Below are 18,782 nucleotides of genomic sequence, written 5' to 3'. Positions count from 1 at the left end.
AGACCCTTACAACACAATTGTTGGATACCATCTTCAAACCATTTCTACGTCCTGTACGTGACCTCATGCAGCAATCCACGATATGTTTTGCATGTCCCTTGCTCAGACTAGACGACCTCAGTTTTAAATTGTACCGAAAATACAAGTAACAGTTTTGCACCGAAAATACAAGTAACAGTTTTTTCCATGTAAAATCCGATCAGTTTGGAGAACACACGAATATAAATAAAGATGGACAGACAGGGGAGCCCATACATATCTCAAAGCTTGCATTTTAACCCTGGGTGAATGTGCCAAGGAAATGTGCTTGAAGTTACACAAACTGAACTAAGGTCAATACTTGCTAGACTTGGAGCACAAGTACATAATAATATTTATTAATCATCACATTGCAGATTCTAAAGCCACATAATCAGAGCACCACCAGGGGCAGGCTCAGCGTTATAGGAGTGGGGGCACGCCCCCCTACTCATTTTTGTTGGTTTAGTAGACTGTAGATGTTTTTATTGTAGCTCCAGTGTTACTGTAGCTAGCAGCCCCTGCTCTATTTCTGGGCTGGGTCCGCCCTGAGCACCACCATAGGTAGAAGTGCCAGTTCCAACAAAGGGTCCGTAGGCTCATCGATTGTCGGGTTGAACCAATAGGGTTCGGGCACTGGCCATCTGACATTCAACAAATGATATTTCAGAAAAGACAAGAAAACAAATTCAGGTGAAACATTGCAACAAAATATTCCAGAAATGTGTTTGAAAGAATACCTGGTTGGCCTATCGGCAATATTTTCAGCAGCCATGATCCTATCAAACACACAAAACAATAGTATACACATCGGTCATAATCGACTTAGAATAGACAACCACACAAAGATAAGTGCTTAATGGGGTGAACTTGTAATCATCATAAACCTTGTGAGGATTCCAATGACCTTTTTTTGGTGGGTATGCAAGTTCAAATAGGATAATGGGTGAAGTGAGGGTGGTGAAAGAACCATAGGCTAGTATAAGCAACTGTACTTTACACCCTCAGTAGGCTAAAGCTTGAAGCTCAATTTGAGCCCCGGATTTACTCCCTCTGATTGCAAATGTAGGTCGTTTTAGCATCCTCAACTATTCTCTAAATATAAGTCATTCTTGAACTTCTATGTATTTTTTTCTCTTTTATTCCTGTCTTGCACTTGTTTAATAAATGCTACCAATCTCACAAATGAATGAGTTATCTTTTCCAATACAGAATAAATGAAGGGTAATAGGGTCATTTGATCTATTTTCTTAATCCTTGTGGACAAATCTAAAATGACTTATATTTATAATCGGAGGGAGTATAAGATAAGCTCTACAATCTTTATCAGCTTCAACTTAATAGCTGACAAGCCTATAGCTAGAGTTAAGGACAAGCAACAAGCTGTCATGAAAATCAGTGCATACATATTGTGGTATCTCCAAACAAGGTGATCCGTATATATTGTTGAAATGGTTTGAGAAAAAAAGTGCAAACCCAAGTAAAAAGCTTGCATGTGAGTTAGCAAAGCCTAGCAAAGAGCTTGCACGTGATTTTCACATTAAAATTGGTGCGAAGATCCAAGATAGACTGGTAATCAAAACTGACCCCAACCTCTGCAGATGTAATTCCAGGTTGCAACAGTCCAAGTTTCAAAAAGAAAAGGCTATTATCTTCATGGAGCAGATTAAATAGAACATTGTGCCAATGACTGAACTTGCTTCAACAATTTTCTTAAAATATTCGAAATCTCAGGCAAGCAACTGACACTGGACCTTGAATATTTATGAACATAATAAGCAATTGCATGAGTCCTAAATAAAGCACTTGCATGTTGTAAAAAGTATATATAGACATTGAAGGACATACCCTCTCGTCTCAAAATGCCTGAGGCATTCAAGAATTACATTTCTAGGCAGGAATGGAGTTTCTCCCTTGTCATAAAAGTTCATGCCGATGAAGTTACCATTGAAATCAACAACGGGCCCTCCAATCCCAACCTAGCACAAAATAAAGTGACCGTGAAAAAGGGCAGCACTGCAAACGATGTCCTCGTAATGCCTAGCAGATGTAGTTCAGTCTGCAGTGACAGATTAAGTGCTACCCCGGTGCAGCTATTTATATCCATCACGTAAAAAGTAAGGGAAATGAGCAGTGTACCTTAGTGATTTTACAGGTGGACATCATAAGCTTGTCGCAAAAATTGCTCTCTTTGCCAGTAACTATTCCACAAGTGGCTGTTAATCTGCCACTACTGAAAATACGCCCTACAGCCACCACCTTACGACCAGTCTCAATTTGCATTGGATGATAGAGATTTGCTGCACGAAAATCAGGGAAGACCAAGGTGTTGACGACAGCAATATTATAATATAAATTACAGTACTGCAGCGTCCCTTTGACACATTGTCCATCTGGAAGGTGCACTTCAATCTGAAAACATAATAGTTAAACCAGTATCATAAACGAACATGCAGAGTAGTACAGAATGAATAGCAAACCCACCTGCAAGTTATCAACAATTTTGTTTTCATCATCAAAAGACCTGACCAAACTTGCTGACGTTAGAACGCTTGTACGTCGATCATACTCTATAAGTGTGCCTGAGCATGCAAACCACCTTGTTTTTCCTATACAGAACATATTTCAGGTCATTATTTCAGTAATGACCAAGTACAATGACGAAGCCCAATGATCAAATTTACAGTATAGTCACCGTCAAATGAAGCAAGGGAGACAACGCTCCGAGACAAAGTTGAAGCAAGTTCCACACTGAGTTCATTCACGAAATCTCCTTTAGAGCCATCCAATTTGCAGAATTTCTCTTCAAAAGAATTATTAATGTCCATGCCAGCTGGTTGAAGAAACATGGAACACCACACAGTGAGAGTTAGCATAGCTGGCAAAAGAGGGAAAACGGGGAGAGTTGGCAAAATCGAAAGCGACGACTCACCGCAGATAGTAGTTGGCAAGGGAAAACCATTGGAGCGTAGACGATCATGCATCTGATCAACAAATTCTACGGCAAAAGGTCAAGCGATTAGCACTTAATTTCTGACCGTATTTCAGTATCAGGATGTCAAGTACCATTAAAAAAGCTAATGTCCCTCCACACTGGTAGAAATTATGCACAACTGTAATCAGTACGTAACACTAGAATATGGCATCAGCTTACATATAATTCATGATTTCAATATTTATCAGCCATAAAAGATTACCTTTTGAAAAGAAGCCACAAGATGGGGAAGCATCCACAGTCCTATTTGCGCATCTCATCATTTTCCTGCCTATAATAGAAAAGATGAGTGAAAGGGAATATCATAACTGAAAACAATGAACGAAAACAAGCTCTGTGTTGGAGATTCCCATGTAGTATACCCAAAAATATGGACATTATGCCCCTAGGGGTTCATGCACTCTGATCACTTCCTAACCATTGAGGAAGCATTAAGATAAATGATACTACATGTTTTTAGTTAAAAATCAAATTTAAAATGGTGTAGCATGCATCCCAATGCATAGTCAATGGGGTCAGTGTGGGGAGCATGTGCTGCCAGTGCCAGGGGAACATCTGCTTTTCTCAAACAAGGTGAACTGCTTAGCAATGAGACCACTGACTACTTGTACAACTGTAAAACCATCCTTGCGCTACAGCGAGGACCCTAATACAACAATCATTAACAATAAACAGTATGACATAATTTCTTAATGAAGAGGTTTATTTTAACTTCTTACTTGTGTAGTCACCTCCTTTATTTTCATCCCTGCAGTAGAACATAGCAAATTTGTTATAATAGATGCAGAGAAGTGCTTATCCAAAAGTCAGGAGCCACATGGCCATAATTATTCCATAGAGAAGAGTCTAGGGATCTCATGAATGAAAGTATGTTCATACTAGTTCGAACTAAAGTTATTTTATTCAGATCAATATATCAGCTTCAACGTTGAAACAAGAGTTCTAACCAACTGCTGGACAACAATGGGGGTACATGCTGACAGAATAGGTAGCAAATTTCCAGGTAATACAAGTGCTTATTGGGTCAAAGGGGTAGCAAACCAAATTCATATCAAGGAACAAACATACACCAAAATGCAAAGCAACTACAAATGACCGAAAGAAAAATACAGAACGGCCATACATCCCACACAGCAAAAAAACTACAAATGCCAAAATTGTATGTCCTGTTATTTAGTTTCGTATATACCTTAACAAGTCTATAACATATGAGCACAGAATTCAATTCATCTAAATGTTGAAGTTCTCTCTTTCTCATATTACAGGCATATGGTGAAATAGAACATCACGAAAAGACAGCCTCAACTTGAACCTGCAATTGAATTAATAGCCTTCTTTATATACTCACTGCTGTAGACATGTAGCCTCAATTAATGGAACTAATGAGACAAGTCTGCCACATTACTGGGCAGCAAACTAATGAGTTTACAAGCATGCATAGATAAGTTAGTGGAGAAGTTGTTGCACATAAATACTGGAAGACATACCCAAATATCCCAAAACGCTTCAAGCATTTGAGAATTATACTCCTTGGAAGGAATGGTGTTTCTTCCTCACCATAAAAGTTCATGCCATGAAAGTACCCATCGACATCTATAAGGGGCCCTCCAATCCCAGCCTAGCAAATAAATAAATAAAGTGACAGTTAACAACTGTTGCACTGGAAGACAAACTATTGTTAATGCCTTGCAGAAGAAATTAAGTAAATGCAGTGACAGATTAAGCCACTCGTATCCTGATGCATCTATTTATTTCCATCATGTAGAAGTAAAAAAAAATGTACCTTACTGATTTTACATGTGGAGACTGCGGCCTCCTCCTGATCATATATGCTTATTGTGTCCTTCACTAACCCACTTGTGGCCATCAATTTTCTGGAGTTGAAAACACGACCTACAGCTAGTACCTTGCTACATGACTCAAGTTGCACTTGATGGTCAAGATGTGCCACAGGAAGACGGCGGGTATGGATGTTGACAAGAAGAAGGTTGTGATCCAAATCATAGTCTCCCAACCACCCGTTGGTATACTGTCGGTACTCGTAGCGCACTCTAATCTGTAATGATAGTCAGACATAACCAGTATCATAAATGAATGAACAAGTAAAAGGAGTAGAGCATGATTAGCAGCACCAACCATCAAGTCATCTTCAATCCTGCCATGAGAAGATCTCACTAAACTTGCCGAAGTCAGCAAAGTTGTGATGGGTGGGTCAGATCGTATAACTATGCCTGAGCATGCACATAGCATCGCATTTCCTATGCATGATCATAATTTCCAGTATTCATTAATGATGATCAAATAAAATATGGAAACTAATGATCACATAACAATGTATTCACCCTTAAATGAAGCAATGGAGAAAACAGTTCGAGACAACTTTGCAGCAATTCCTTTGCTGAGTTCACCCCAGACACCTTGACCAGAATCACTTGAATCGCCAAATTGCTCTTCAAAAGTATCAATCAGATCCCTGTGCACTGATGAAAGAAACATGATACACAACAATTTTGAGTGCAATACAATGAAGTAGTGAAAAAACTGAATTCATGTGAAGAAAGAATAATTGACACAATGGAAAGCAATGACTTAATCATGATTTTTATTGCAATAGTTGTTTGCTTCTTACTTTCACTACTCTCTCCTCCGCAAACATCTTCTTGCTTATATTTCAGCATCTTTCCAACCTGCAGCAATAAGCAAATACAGTGTCATAACCAGTAGGTCAAAGGATTTTTTTTTTCTGGAATACGCAGGAGAGCTGCGTATCGTTGAAGTAGGTCAAAGGATATAAAGAATGCTATACAACCAATCAGAAGGCAGTTACACAAACACAAGGTTCATTTCAAGCCTGGCTGTTCTTCAACCTGTAATAGCTATTTTCTCTTTCTGCTCTCAATTGTATTAACAAATAGTGTGTATTGTCCAGAATCTGACCCAAAAATGGAGGGGGCTGGTTTTTCGTTGTCCGTTTGATTTTCCCCCCTGGAAATTCCCAGGTGATATAGCATTCACTATGTGCCCAAGCTGGAAGTACAACACAAACCCAGGTAGGTGGGGTAGTTGTATAGTTTCCCCACCACCAGGGCACAGGCCGTGATTCAAACCAACCTGGCAGCTCAGATTCTCACTGTATTCGCCAAATATATCATATATGGTTTCAATGAGGATATACTGCAAGTAGTTTGCCACTGCTAATTTGAAGCTTCGAAAAACTAAGGATATGCAGAATAAGGAATCAGGGAGCTTTAAGGGCGAGGGGGGGGGGGGTGCAAGTTGAAAAGGCCATATTTACAACTAACTTATACCACTACGCGTATATCGTTGCAAAACAATAGTGAAGGTGTTCATAAGATTATATGGGTTCACGTCCAGTTCTATCAATATGCTCCCACGAACTCAAATTATCTTAATGCCTACTCACATAACCCTTCTGCAATTGCTTATATCTAACAGTAAGGTTTTCATAATTTGATTATTTTCACGCCCCTTCACACATACACATCCTTACACAAGTTGGCAGAACAATTAATAAGCTAGATAGCTATCACAATTCTCAACATGTGGAGTGCGTCCAATAGTCCTACACAACGCACATGTTTCGTGTACTCGTGCACATCGCGGAAAAAAGAACTTTCAAGTAAATAGGAAGTTATGCTACCAGGTGGCAATTCAAAACTAATTCAATTCTACAGTTAGGAAAACATACAGATATGGGAACAAATACAAGGGTAAACAATAGAAAGCACTATCCATACATGAAAGAATTTTGTCACTAGCCACGCAAGAAAGAATTTTTCATGCATGTGACAACTATCATCATTTGGAAACAACAAAACCCTAACAACAGAAATGTTTAGCCATTTCAAGCGATCTTACACAAAATAGGTCCCACAACAGATAGATGAAGAACAATTAGGCGGAACATCAAGATTCTCCTTCCAAGAAGTAAGGAACTTATGATTTAAATTAACCAAAGGATAGGACACATTGCACAGTATCTTCTTTTCATCCATAAATGAGTATAGAGTATAGACATGGCAAAAGTAACATTTTGTTCTCACAATCATGTGTCTCTGAGCCTCTAACAGGCTTCCATTGTAGTTGCCAATTCAAGCTTTACCTATATAGTTATTTACTAATGAAAGATGGCGTGCTTCTATTACTTTACTACATAATCTGCACATCAATTAAATGAAGATACAGTGAGCCGTGCAGATTAACTAACCTTAACATCGCCTAGAATTTTAAGCAGACTCTTTGGATCAGGACAACCTTCCAAGAAAGATTCTGTAATGGCCATATTGTGGAGGACCTGAAAACAGCAAAATTGGGACATCAGATGAAGGAAAAATTTATGATAGCACAACAATTTCTTCCCAAAGTGAAAGTAGAATAGCTACTGATTCAAACTGACTATTGTCCTATACGAAGATGATGGATAACTATCTCACCCATCATTCTAAAGAAACTGTTTTCCTTGCTGTTCTTAGGCAATTATGCTTCAAATTTGTAGCCAAACACAACCAGCTTAAACAGACCCTGGCATATGCTTCACCAAACATGCGACATAACTAATGAAAATCGTAAACACGGAAAGGCACATCTGAGCCCAATAGCATGCCCAAATCACCTGGCATTCATATTTTCAACACGCAACACGTTCAGAAAATACAAGTCACGCACACAAGTCACACAGGTGACATATGTAACGACAGTTCACGCAACAGATGCAAGCGCATATGCATACGCCAGCGAACTATCACAACCAGGGTGAACGCATCCACCCATTCACCACGTACATTTGCAGACCTAACACTACCCACACCAGAGCACAGCCATGCATGGAACTCAAACATGCACATCACCAAATTCCCACGCAAGAATTGCCAAGCACAGCTCTAACCACAGATGCATCTAGCAAGCAACTGAAACGTCCCCCAACCAAAGGCACTGCCGCTATCCCAGCCAAGAACACGGATTCAAGGTATGTGCAGTATACTTGTACAGCTAAAAGATTGACCCCGAAAGCTCCTAACCCTCCTCGCATCTCCAGAGTAAACAAGAGACCGAATCGTCCACCTTGGGATCGCCCTCGTTGAGCGGGAGCTGTGCGAGCACCTCGGCGCACTCGGCGTACCGGCGGCTCTGGAGCAGCACGGCGGCGTCCCTCGCCATCGCCGCAGTCGCCGAGAGCATCCCGTCCTCCACCGCGGGCGGCGGCGCCTCCTTCTCCGCCGGGCGCTCCATCCGCCGGATCTAGGGTGAACCGGACGCGCGGGGCGCGATGGGAGCGTTGGGCCGGATCACGCGCCGCCGCGGGGAATCCGAGCACCGGAGGCCGGGAGGCGGGCTAGGGTTTGGACGCGACGACCCGGGGCTGTGGAGGAGCGAACGGTGAAATGAACAGTTGCTATTTATGGTATCCCGAGTCACAAATCACTGTTTATAAAATACTATTTATGGGTTATTGTTTGTTGATTATTGTTCATAAAGCACTTCCATTGCTACTGTTCACGGGCAGTTATGCTCACTGTTGCTCTGTAACTTCAGAGGAGCCGGTTCTGGAAAGAGGGGGCTGCTATTGCTTTCCTAATTCGATGGTTTTAACGATTTTACTAATGATGGAGGATCAACTAGCTTAAGCGAGTTTTATTCCATCCTCTAATTTTACAGAGCGGAAATATTTGAAACATGAAATATTTGCAAAATAGATGATAATATAGTAAAGCATATTTGCTAGGTTAATCTCTACTCCTTTAAACCGCGACTTTCGTCGTGCGTCCCTACTTATATAAAACACCAGTTTCTTCCTCTGCCGATCTCCGCTGTAATCTAATAAAAAACTAAAAGAAAAACCAGTCTCCCACTGTCCCACTTAATACAAAACCAAAGAAAACCGTCTTTTCATCCTGCGCCCCACCCACCTCACCACCTGGCCGCCAGTTGCACATCCCTGATTGTCTCCTCCCACGACTCCGCTCCGTCATGCCAGTTCGCCGCTGTCGCTGCTCTGCCTCGCGCCGCCCGTACGTCACCGCCACCGCCCAAGGTCGGATCCGTCGTCGCCATCTCCTCCTTGACCCCTCCTCCCTGATGCCAGAGTCTAAAGAGGAGGAGGATAGAGGGAGAGAGAGAGAGAGAGAGGAAGAAAGTGGGCATCTTGGTGGATCTTGGCATCTCGCTGCCGCAGCTCACTACTGCTCCTGACAGTGTCCACTTGGTACGCTTGCTCCCCTCTCTAGCCTCTGCTATAAGATTGGATCTTTGATTCACTTTTCTCATGCTGCGATTATAACCGAGTTTTGTTGCTTCCTTGATGTGTGTTTTGCGCTTGGATGCTTCAGAGATCCATCTTTTGTCTCTCCGTGATTTGTCTTTGTTGGGAATGAGATTGGCGGAATGGTTTGCTGTGGACGGGTGGTTAGTGGGGTAAAGAACAGCCGGTGCGGATCATGTGATTTTAATCCCATCTGTTTTTTTGTTTGTTAGAATCAAGAATGCTTGGGTTGTGAGATTTGCTTGCAAAAGTGTCTCCTTTCTTGTGTTTAGCTGCATCACGGTGGCTCGAGTCGAGGTTCGTGTTTTCTGCGGAAATTTCGGTTTTGGGGATTTGCGTTTTGAGTTCTGTCGCTTTTCTGTTTGGAATCTTGTTGGGATTGCTTTCAGTTCTATTATTTATCGTTCAGATTGACAAAATTTTGATTCTTTTATACATTAGACGAATGAAGCTTTTTCTTTCTGGTAGTGCTTACTGTATATGCACAATTCTTTCTCATCATCCAATTACTGAAAACATTGTTTTTTCCCCTTAATTTCAGGTTAGTGCAGCGAGAGCTATCCATATATCTTCGTGCCATTTCAACTAATGGAAGACTTGTCACTGGGGTGTACTAACTCATAGGCATGGATTCGTAGAGCTGTATTGGTCATTGTTGCAGATAACTTGTTTAGTTGATCTTATTCACGCCATTTGTGTTTGTAATTGCATAGGTAAAAGCAATGACGAATTGGATGGAGCTTCCTGCAGTATGACTGTATGAGTTAATTTCGTTGATCCCACATTCTGAAAAGTGGGGAAGTTGAGAACTTTCACGATTTTGAAGATAAGATCTTGCATTTTTTGTACAGTTCTAAGTGTCCAAGAGCTGAGGTATTTAATGGCTCGAGTGGTCTTTGTTCCTGTTCGGCAACAATGGTGGTTTTGGTTCGTCATGACTCAAGGTAGTACTCATGATGGTGGATTAGCCATAATAGTCCCAAGAACTCCAAATGGCTCCAGGAAAATCTTAGCGGTGAGCTTTTCACTATCTTTTGATCGTGTTTACCAAAGAAAGTTTTTCTTGCTTTACTTCAAAGCCAAGCTTACAGCCTGTTGAACTCATATTTATGCATTGTTTGTGCCCTATCCATCATGATATTCTTATCATTGTTCTATTGAATGTATGCCGGTCAAATTAGCAATTCATTGCTATACACTTATTATTCAGTCTGGAATTGCATTTTTTAATCTCAGTGCTCAAGCTGTGCATGCTATTCAAATATGGCTCACAACAAAAGGACTGCATCTCTGATTAGTGTGGTTCATGAACTAATTGGGTCTTGTTTTGTGCAACAGACATGGACACGAAAGTTAAAGATGACAATTAAGAACTTGCTCAGTCTCATGAAGAAGTTTGGAGGTTGACTATGGAGATAAAAATGGCAAATGAAAAGTTGAATGAGCTCAAGCAGATCAAGGAGGACCTTGAGAAAACTGTTTGTGAGCTGAAGAAGGATGTTGAGAGCCTTACCAAACAAAATAACGCCTCTGACTACCCGCTCATCACCCAGGACGGTAAGCACATATGCGATCTACTCCGCCCTCCAATTTCGTGGTTGGATCGATCGCTCAAAGATGCGATCTCTGATACAATTTGTTTGGTGCTTTCATGGGTGCAAAGGAGCGATTTTTGCGCGCCGATTTGGGCGAAATCGATTCTCAGTTGGGGGGTCACTCACCGGAGGATAGCGGGATTGGGAATTTCAATCTTGGTGTAGTGGATAGCCGAGTGCAATCTTAGGTACTGTAGAGCACTATTGCTCTATGAAATGAAGTATCATTTTTAGCATCATGTATTAGTCTCTTGGTGTTGAAAGTAAAATCGATACCTTGTACGAGATTTAGAAACCGTTGCAATACACGGGCACTGTACTATTTTCATTTAAATAGATGAAAATAATAATAAACCATGTTACCTGATGCTACGCATCACCATCTTTTGGTTAGCATGTTTGCTTCATTTGAGAAATAAAATAAATATTAAATGTAAAATCTAAGAATCGTTACAACGCACGGACACCTTACTAGTAAAATATTAGAGCATGAGTTAGTGTAGAATTATAAATTATGTGTTTTATAGCAGTGTTTTAAAAAATGCTTAGCTTTAGTTGGATGGTGCTTGGCACTTAGGCGAGCTAGGCTTCCGCTAAGATGGTTGAGGCGGTAATTAGCACTGGTCAAGAGAGTGGCACCTAGAGTCTAGGCACCAACTAAGCAATCTAAACTATCTATTTTATAAACAGTGTTTGGTGGAATGATACCAGTGGTACAAAATAAATATATTCATCGTAGTTTGATTATAAAAAAATAATGTGCAGATTACTTATGCATCTAATGTTTAATTCGGCAAGCTTTGAGGTCCTCAAGGGTTTATCTATAATTTTTTCTCTTTCTAGGTCCTCTTTGCATGTAGGATAGGACAGCTCTTCCTTCTGTATCCTTTGTGTATGTATTTGTACTCGTCGATGTATGTTCTACTTACTGTTTAATACAGACGAGTACTAATTTCAATATATATATGACGTATTTTTTACTCCTAGAAGTACGTACTCCCACCTTATCAAGTATGAATAACGATGTGCATGCATGCACACCACTATCCGTGAGAACAGACGCTGATCCGTGTGAAGTGGACGTGGGAGGCTTGCTCAGCATACTCCCTCCGTTTCTCTCGAAGAGTCCGTTATTCCGTTCGCCTGGGCTGGTGTTACCTGCGTCGTCGACGGAAAAATTGTTCGTAGAGCGGCCGGCCGTGGAAGAATGGAGTATACGCCGGAATGCAACTAGGGAAAGACAAGGTGGATACTGCATCACTCGACGGCTGGTTGTGATGGAGAAGATCATGCAGAGGGTCTAAGGTATGTATATTCTGGTGTGCGCATTCGTTGGAAAATAGAACTTCAAATTCCAATTTTGATTTGAGGTATGTGTGTTCCAACGGATGCAGCATGGAGGTTGTGCCACAACGTAGAGCTGATGGTGGTCAAAACACGACTGAAGTGCAGCATTCGCTGAGCACATGTGGTGCAGTAATTCAAATCGATGCAGGTGATGGGAAAACTCTAGAGACACTGGACGAGAATACGCCACCAGCAACGGATGTACTAAATCGAGTGTACAGGAAAGACATCAGTCATCTTGGCATACGGTACGTGTACAGAGAAGCGCGTAGTCCTCCCAAGGTAGTATTAGAATTAATTCTGTAATTAGTGTGTTAGTGCATACTGATAACCATGGCTGCATACGCCTTTCTTAGTACTTGAGATTTATTTGTCTTTGACTTAGCAGCCTGATACTCTGTTTTGATCTAGCATAGTGATCCTCTGTTTTGTAATGTTCGAAGGCTGTTGTCATTGAATGATGACTGGACAGAGGGAGTACCTGAAGAAATATTGGATACGACTCAACCAATTGAGAGGTATGAGCATATGCTTGTAGCAGTATGTCAATCGTAGCATGTGCATGATCTGAGTAGTATTCGACCGAGATATTAAAAATGGGGAGAGTATTATGAATAGGGTGAAAAGTTAGTGAGCCAAAGGCTGAATTTCGTCTCTCTTATATTGTTTAGGGTTGTGCTAGAAGAGATTGATCAGAATGCTGAAGTACTAGAAAATTACTCCGATCCTGAGATTATGGTGCCGAGAGTGGGACAGGCTTTCAAAACAGATACTGATGCCTTCAATTTTTACAATATGTACTCTATTCGTATGGGATTTGGTATTCGTCATAACAAAAATCGAAAGAACGTGGCTGTAACACCCTACTTTACAACTAAGCATATTTATTCAAAAATAGAAAATTTTGGCTGTATTTCCTCTATAGGGACGGTATAACTGACCACAAAAAAGATCACAGGCAGACAATATATGATATAAACAACATATAGAAATTTTCACGACGCTACCAGCGTCTTACCACAACATATACAAAACAGCTTTTTCAAGCGCGAAACTTAATACAAAACGAATGACAGACTGCCAAAAGCATAGTTCTAAACACTGATTGAGTTATCGACATCATGATGAGGTAGTGCGTGTAAATACCAAATTCCATCCCCAAAATGCACGTCAACATTCTAAACATACCTGTAAAAGATTTAACAGGGGGGTGAGATGAGCTCAGCAAGTAACAGCTATGAATATAAACATATCTCACCCGGTTCAAGAGTATTTGGGAATTAATCATTCTTCTCACAACGTAAAAAAAACATATGGTTTTAAAGAGAATATCCTTTCAGAATATTTGTCAAGAAAGTAACGACAGACTCCAACCTGGTCTCCCACAAATAATGGTATTTAACTTCCAGAATTCTGTATTATTCAGATATCATATAAATGTATGAATGCCATGATGCAACTCCATTTGAGAGCTAGACGATGCCAACCTCTCATGCAACTCCATGTACCGGTACGAATCACGCACGATGGCAGTGATCGGCCTTTATCACCATATGAAGTGCATAAATGTATATGTATGCATGTGAATTGACGTTAATTCTTAATTTCCTTTTGATGATTCCTTTTTATGAGTATCACTACTACTAGTTCATGATATCAGCGATATAAACAAAAACAACGAAATGACATTGATTTAATTCATCAAATACGATATCATTCATCATATGAATAAATTGGAAAAATATCAGATATTTCAATTTTATCTGTGAAAGAAATAAGACATGAATATAAACATAGCATTGAATTACACCCCCACGTTACTTGCCTTTTACCAAAAGCGACGAAGAGATTTCGATTAGGTACGTCCGGAAGTATTACCACCTGCACAGGTATATTATTAGCACTAAAACACATTTAAAACACATAAAATATAAAGCGTCATTCCTACGCTTGAAAAACGTCGCATATACGCCTATATTTCGGAAAACCAAACAGAAAACCGTATCATATGAAATGATACACTATTTCCAATTCAGAGTCGAATTAAAGTTCTCACTAATTAGACTTTGCTCTGTTGAAAGAAATGAATGTTTCGACTCGGATGTCGTATCTTCGAATCAATAACGATTATCGAAACGAATCGGACTATTGATCACATGAAATGATACGATAGGAATTGATTAATTTAATCTAACCATAAACGTCTAGGAATTACTGAAGAATCACCTTCGGAGGATTGACGACGAATCCGACAAAAATACAAAAATTCCAACTTTTACCTTTTTCTTCCTTTTTCTTTTTCTTTTCTCTTTCTTCCCTTTTTCTTTTCTCTTTCTTTTTCTTCTCTCTCCTTTTCTCTTTTCTTTTCTTTTCCTTCTCTTCCTTTCCTGGTTTTCTTCCTCGCTGGTTCCTGCTTGCTTCTCACGGCGGCTGGCGCAGAGCAGCTCAGGCCGGCGGAGGCGGCACGGCGTGGTGGCGGGGAGCTCGGCCGGTGCACTGCGCGACGACGACGGCGAGGCAGCGGCTGCGCAGCGCAGCGCAGCGTGACGGCGGCGAGCAGGCGGTGGCGCTGGCGGGCCGGCGGATGGCAGCGCGGCAGCAGCGCGCAGCGCACGGCGACGCGAAGCTCTGGCGGCGACGGCTGGCGCAGGTGGACAGCAGCGCACAGCAGCGATGGGGAGAGAGAGAGAACTGGCGACAACACAAACTCTCTGGATGGGTCGGGGTGATGACCGATCCATCTGGAGCTTTATCTTTTTTTATTTTATTTTTTTAAAACAATCAACGGTCTAAATTTATTGGACTTTCTACGGGTCACAAAGTGCTCAGAATGGACATATGAATAGCAAAATGGGTTCGTCTCGACGAGATAAACGCAACCACAGTTTCCGATCGTCCATACGAGCAACGGATCAAAAGGTCAACTTTTGGTCAAAATCTTCTTTTTTTCTCTCTCAAATATTTGGTATTACAATGGCAGGAGAAAAAACAAAGCTGGAGATGTGCTGCACCCACCAGGTGAGATAGCACATACTCTTCTTTATTGGTTATTTTTAAAAGAGATGTACAAATGATGTACTGAATTTAAGATTGTATTTGTGATGCATCATGTAGGGGAACAATTCAAAGACAAAGAAACCTTTTGTGCGCCTGGGTTGCCCAACAATGGTCCGGGTGAATAGAAGTAATGGTGATGATGTGTGGATATTAACAAAATTTGTTACAGAGCACAACCATCCCATGAAAGGTAGAACTGGAGTGACTATGAACTACCAGTCGCACAACCGAATTGATGAGGGCACCAGAGGTATTGTTGCTGACATGGTGGATAGTGGGATCAAGTCAACCAACATGTATGGTCTGTTGGCAGGGTTGCATGGGGGTCCTTCGATGGTTCCATTTAATAGAAGGGCCATGGATAGGTTAGCATATGTGATTAAGCGAGATGAATGCAGCGACAATGTTCAGAAAACTCTTCCGGGAAAATGAGGCCAAGAGTAAGAACTTCTTTTATAGTGTTCAAGTCGACAAGGCATGCCGAGCGAAGAATATTTTCTGGGCGCATGCAGTATCTAGACTGAATTTTGAGTTGTTTGGAGATGTAGTGAAATTTGACACTACCTGCAGGACGAATAAGTATGAAATGCCATTTGCTCCTTTTGTTGGGGTGAATAATAATTATCAAAGCACGATATTTGGTGGTGCATTGCTCAGAGAGGAGACAATTAAATCATTCAAGTGGTTGTTTGGAACTTTTAAGAAGTGCATGAACGGGAAGGAGCCAAAGTCCATACTTACAGGTTACTCATGCTGTTTGTTGAATCCTTTTTTAAAATTTTGTATATATTATTTGTCAGTTCTGTGAAATAGTAGTACTTGCAGTGGTGTTTCTAAAATTTATTTGCTTGTGTTGACAGACAATTGCCAAGCCATGGAAGTTGCAATTGGAGAAGTGTTTCCCAATACTTTGCACCAGGTGTGCAAGTGGCATGTGCTGAAGAAAGCCAAAGAACGGGTAGGAAACATTTACAGCGGGAAGCGTTCACCGTTCAAAGAAGAGTTCCACAAAGTTTTGAACCAATCACGCACCGTTGAAGAGTTTGAATATGCATGGCGCGAATTGATGTCAAGATATGGTCTGCAGGAGAGTGTGTATATGAATCAGATATGGGATATTAAAGAAAAGTGGGCATTTGTGTACTTTGCAGAATATTTCTTTGCCGGAATGACTACTACTCAGAGAAGTGAGTCTGCAAATCATGTATTCAAGAAGTTTATAGGACCATCATGCTCCATGTTTGGGTTTGTGAAGGGCTATGAAAGATTCTTACAAGACAGGCTGCAGGTTGAGGACACCGAAGAGTTCCATACTGAAAATGTGAGTGATGTGGTATCCACCTTTTTTTATGAGCAGTACCATGTTTTTTACTCATATGTAATTGAACAATGCAGGAAAAGGTAGAGAACAAAACAAATTCGCCAATAGAAAAACATGTCGCAAGAATATATACAAGAGGTGTGTTTAACTTATTCAGTGAACAGCTTGTTGATAGTTTATCATTCAAGCTTGAGCCATCTGAAACTGAAAAGGTACACAAAGTTATTCACATGTGCAAGGATTCTACTAATTGGTGGCGGCGCCCTGAACATGAGGTATATGCCGATGTCGATCGAAAGGAATTCTCCTGTAACTGCAAAATGTTTGAGCAGAAGGGTATATTATGTTGTCACGTACTGAGGGTATGTATGCCATCCTTTTTGTCTACTATTCATAATCTTTGCTTAGTAATTACGTATTAAATAATTAACTGTTATCCCTTTATGATAGGTCATGTTTCAATATGGAATATCTGAGATACCAGATAGATATATCCTGAAAAGGTGGACCAAGAATGCAAGAGACTACATACCATCACATCTTCAGGGATACAAAGATGACGAGGATGCTACGGCATCTAGAACATACAGGCATTCTATGCTTAGCAGGTTATCAATGGAGCTTGCAAGACGGGGGAATAAGGATGTAGAAACATATAGGAAAACCATGGATGCGATGTCTCAACTATTAGATGATCTAAAGATTGGGGAATCTTCACAAGACGATGCCTCAGGTATGCAAGGCCCAAATAGATCAGGACAGCAAACGGCAAGGAGGTAAACACACTCAAAATAATAAGAACGATGTCGATGTCAACTTGACAGAAACAGATGAGGAATTGGAGCTTGAGGTAACTAGTGAAGAGGGTGTAGGGCATGGATTGGTGGCTCGAGAGGTGTTGCCTCCAGTAGCGAAGCATAAAAGAGGAAGGCCAAGGGTGAAAAGGATGAAGACAGGGGGCGAAGAGGCAAGCGTGCAATATGCACGTGACAAAAGAAAGGAAAGAAATATGAAGATGGATTTAGATGTTCCGGTAGTAGGATCATCTTCTGAGGGCACACAGAACTTAGAAGGAGACAACATACCGCCACGTCCAAGATACTGCCACACATGTGGCGAACGAGGTCATTATGCAAGCACGTGTGGAAAGGACTCGACATATAAGAGGAAGGACCATTTTAAGGGATAGAGTATATTTGTGATGTGTTCACTCTCTTGTTATAAAAAAATGATCATTTGTTTCATGTAATTTGATTTGTGTCGAGCTGTAATCGTAGTGTTGGGACGGTTTAATTTGCTTGTTTTGGGGTGCTGGTTAGTAAATTTTGATATTTTACAATACAGGATACGCAATACCATGTAGTGATTGCAGGGTAATTGACGCAATGGTTTTCCTGTGTTGGTTTTAGGAAAAGTTAAAATCGTCTCCGATTTTACAAGACAGAGTCTGATTACTCGCTATGATGATGTTTGTTGATCTCAGCTTGGGTGAGGTGTTAGTGTTGTTGTACCTCATCAGCTAGAATGCTGCTAGAACACTATCCTAACAATAGCTCCATGTTACACTCTGATCAAGTAAATGTTCAGGATTGCAAGGTCACTGTTGCTGAAGACATAACCTGGCTTGGTTTTTATCTTCTCTAGTATAGATACCCTTCTGCTCGTGGATGCCAGGCCAGCATTTTTGACTTGTCGAGTGAAGAAAACTGCTATTACTAGTTAGATCAGATCAGCTCTTGGGCGCCCCTGGTATCAGATCAGATCAAAGAAAACTGTTATTACTAGTATATACTGCTCCGTACCGTTGCATTGTTGAACCGTCAGATCAGAGAAGCCATTTCATTAACATCAATCAGCACATGACATCCAGCTAGGATAGGGGTTGCATGTTGCAAAGTACTACGTACTAAATTAGCTGTTTGAGTGGTCTTATTATCTCAAGAGAAGAGCATAGAGATTATGTGGTTATGAATCTCATCAGGAAACCATCCACCATCCATCTGGAGTATCAGTATTATTCAGAATGTAACCAAATTCGCTTGATAATAATGTGGACATAAAAGTGAGCAGGTAAGAGGTAGATTTCTGTAGTAATATGAAGGTTTGTTGCGATGGAGTTTATGTACCATCAAACACTGAAGAATAAACGTTGAAGGTAACGAAATCAGT

The 18,782-nt window shown here is 40.8% G+C and overlaps 3 protein-coding genes across 6 annotated transcripts; 2 read left to right on the top strand and 1 right to left on the bottom strand.

The window, feature by feature from the left end:
- Positions 1–228: 228 nt before the first annotated feature.
- LOC133893275 (uncharacterized) lies at positions 229–8,378 on the bottom strand. Its single transcript, XM_062334264.1, has 16 exons — positions 8,096–8,378; positions 7,242–7,328; positions 5,643–5,700; positions 5,356–5,493; positions 5,150–5,271; positions 4,797–5,069; positions 4,501–4,631; positions 3,733–3,761; positions 3,216–3,284; positions 2,951–3,016; positions 2,714–2,851; positions 2,503–2,627; positions 2,158–2,430; positions 1,867–1,997; positions 759–797; positions 229–662 (listed from the first exon to the last, which is right to left on the bottom strand). Exons 1-16 carry the CDS (start codon positions 8,261–8,263, stop codon positions 545–547), a joined length of 1,965 nt encoding a protein of 654 aa, XP_062190248.1. The 5' UTR covers positions 8,264–8,378; the 3' UTR covers positions 229–544.
- A 2,027-nt stretch (positions 8,379–10,405) lies between these two features.
- On the top strand, positions 10,406–14,136 carry LOC133891935 (uncharacterized). Of its 2 annotated transcripts, none has more exons than XR_009904316.1 (4): positions 10,406–10,850; positions 11,948–12,193; positions 12,283–12,483; positions 12,679–14,131. XR_009904316.1 is itself a non-coding variant. In XM_062332652.1 (4 exons), exons 2-4 carry the CDS (start codon positions 12,284–12,286, stop codon positions 13,169–13,171), a joined length of 540 nt encoding a protein of 179 aa, XP_062188636.1. In that variant the 5' UTR covers positions 11,883–12,193; position 12,283; the 3' UTR covers positions 13,172–14,136. The 2 variants fall into 2 exon arrangements, 1 of the variants encoding a protein (XP_062188636.1); XM_062332652.1 differs by lacking the exon at positions 10,406–10,850 and having other exon boundaries at positions 11,883–12,193; positions 12,679–12,753; positions 12,907–14,136.
- Positions 14,137–14,577: 441 nt separating this feature from the next.
- Positions 14,578–18,188, top strand: LOC133891934 (protein FAR1-RELATED SEQUENCE 5-like). 3 transcript variants are annotated; one of them, XM_062332651.1, is made up of 6 exons: positions 14,578–15,253; positions 15,350–15,732; positions 15,863–16,035; positions 16,153–16,613; positions 16,688–16,975; positions 17,064–18,188. In XM_062332651.1, the coding sequence occupies exons 3-6, from the start codon at positions 15,879–15,881 to the stop codon at positions 17,391–17,393; spliced, it is 1,236 nt and encodes a 411-aa protein (XP_062188635.1). In that variant the 5' UTR covers positions 14,578–15,253; positions 15,350–15,732; positions 15,863–15,878; the 3' UTR covers positions 17,394–18,188. The 3 variants fall into 3 exon arrangements, with proteins under 3 accessions (XP_062188635.1, XP_062188634.1, XP_062188633.1); XM_062332650.1 differs by having other exon boundaries at positions 15,350–16,035; positions 16,688–16,751; positions 16,836–16,975; XM_062332649.1 differs by having other exon boundaries at positions 15,350–16,035.
- The last annotated feature ends 594 nt before the right edge of the window (positions 18,189–18,782 follow it).

The sequence above is a fragment of the Phragmites australis genome, chromosome 15, assembly GCF_958298935.1.
Source record: "Phragmites australis chromosome 15, lpPhrAust1.1, whole genome shotgun sequence".
Classification (NCBI taxonomy): domain Eukaryota; kingdom Viridiplantae; phylum Streptophyta; class Magnoliopsida; order Poales; family Poaceae; genus Phragmites; species Phragmites australis.
This window is presented reverse-complemented; position numbering and strand designations above follow the sequence as displayed.

Excerpts from the sequence above, each read along its gene's own strand:
- LOC133893275 (XM_062334264.1), bottom strand. The coding sequence starts at position 8,263 with ATGGAGCGCCCGGCGGAGAAGGAGGCGCCGCCGCCCGCGGTGGAGGAC. Across the intron at positions 5,701-7,241 it reads AAATTCTAGGCGATGTTAAG|GTTGGAAAGATGCTGAAATA; the intron begins GTTAGTTAATCT and ends TTATTGCTGCAG. Across the intron at positions 3,285-3,732 it reads TAAAGGAGGTGACTACACAA|GCAGGAAAATGATGAGATGC; the intron begins GTAAGAAGTTAA and ends TTTCTATTATAG.
- LOC133891935 (XM_062332652.1), top strand. The coding sequence starts at position 12,284 with ATGGAGGTTGTGCCACAACGTAGAGCTGATGGTGGTCAAAACACGACT. Across the intron at positions 12,484-12,678 it reads ATCAGTCATCTTGGCATACG|GCTGTTGTCATTGAATGATG; the intron begins GTACGTGTACAG and ends TAATGTTCGAAG. Across the intron at positions 12,754-12,906 it reads ACGACTCAACCAATTGAGAG|GGTTGTGCTAGAAGAGATTG; the intron begins GTATGAGCATAT and ends TATATTGTTTAG.
- LOC133891934 (XM_062332649.1), top strand. The coding sequence starts at position 15,681 with ATGAATGCAGCGACAATGTTCAGAAAACTCTTCCGGGAAAATGAGGCC. Across the intron at positions 16,036-16,152 it reads GCCAAAGTCCATACTTACAG|ACAATTGCCAAGCCATGGAA; the intron begins GTTACTCATGCT and ends TTGTGTTGACAG. Across the intron at positions 16,614-16,687 it reads AAGAGTTCCATACTGAAAAT|GAAAAGGTAGAGAACAAAAC; the intron begins GTGAGTGATGTG and ends TGAACAATGCAG.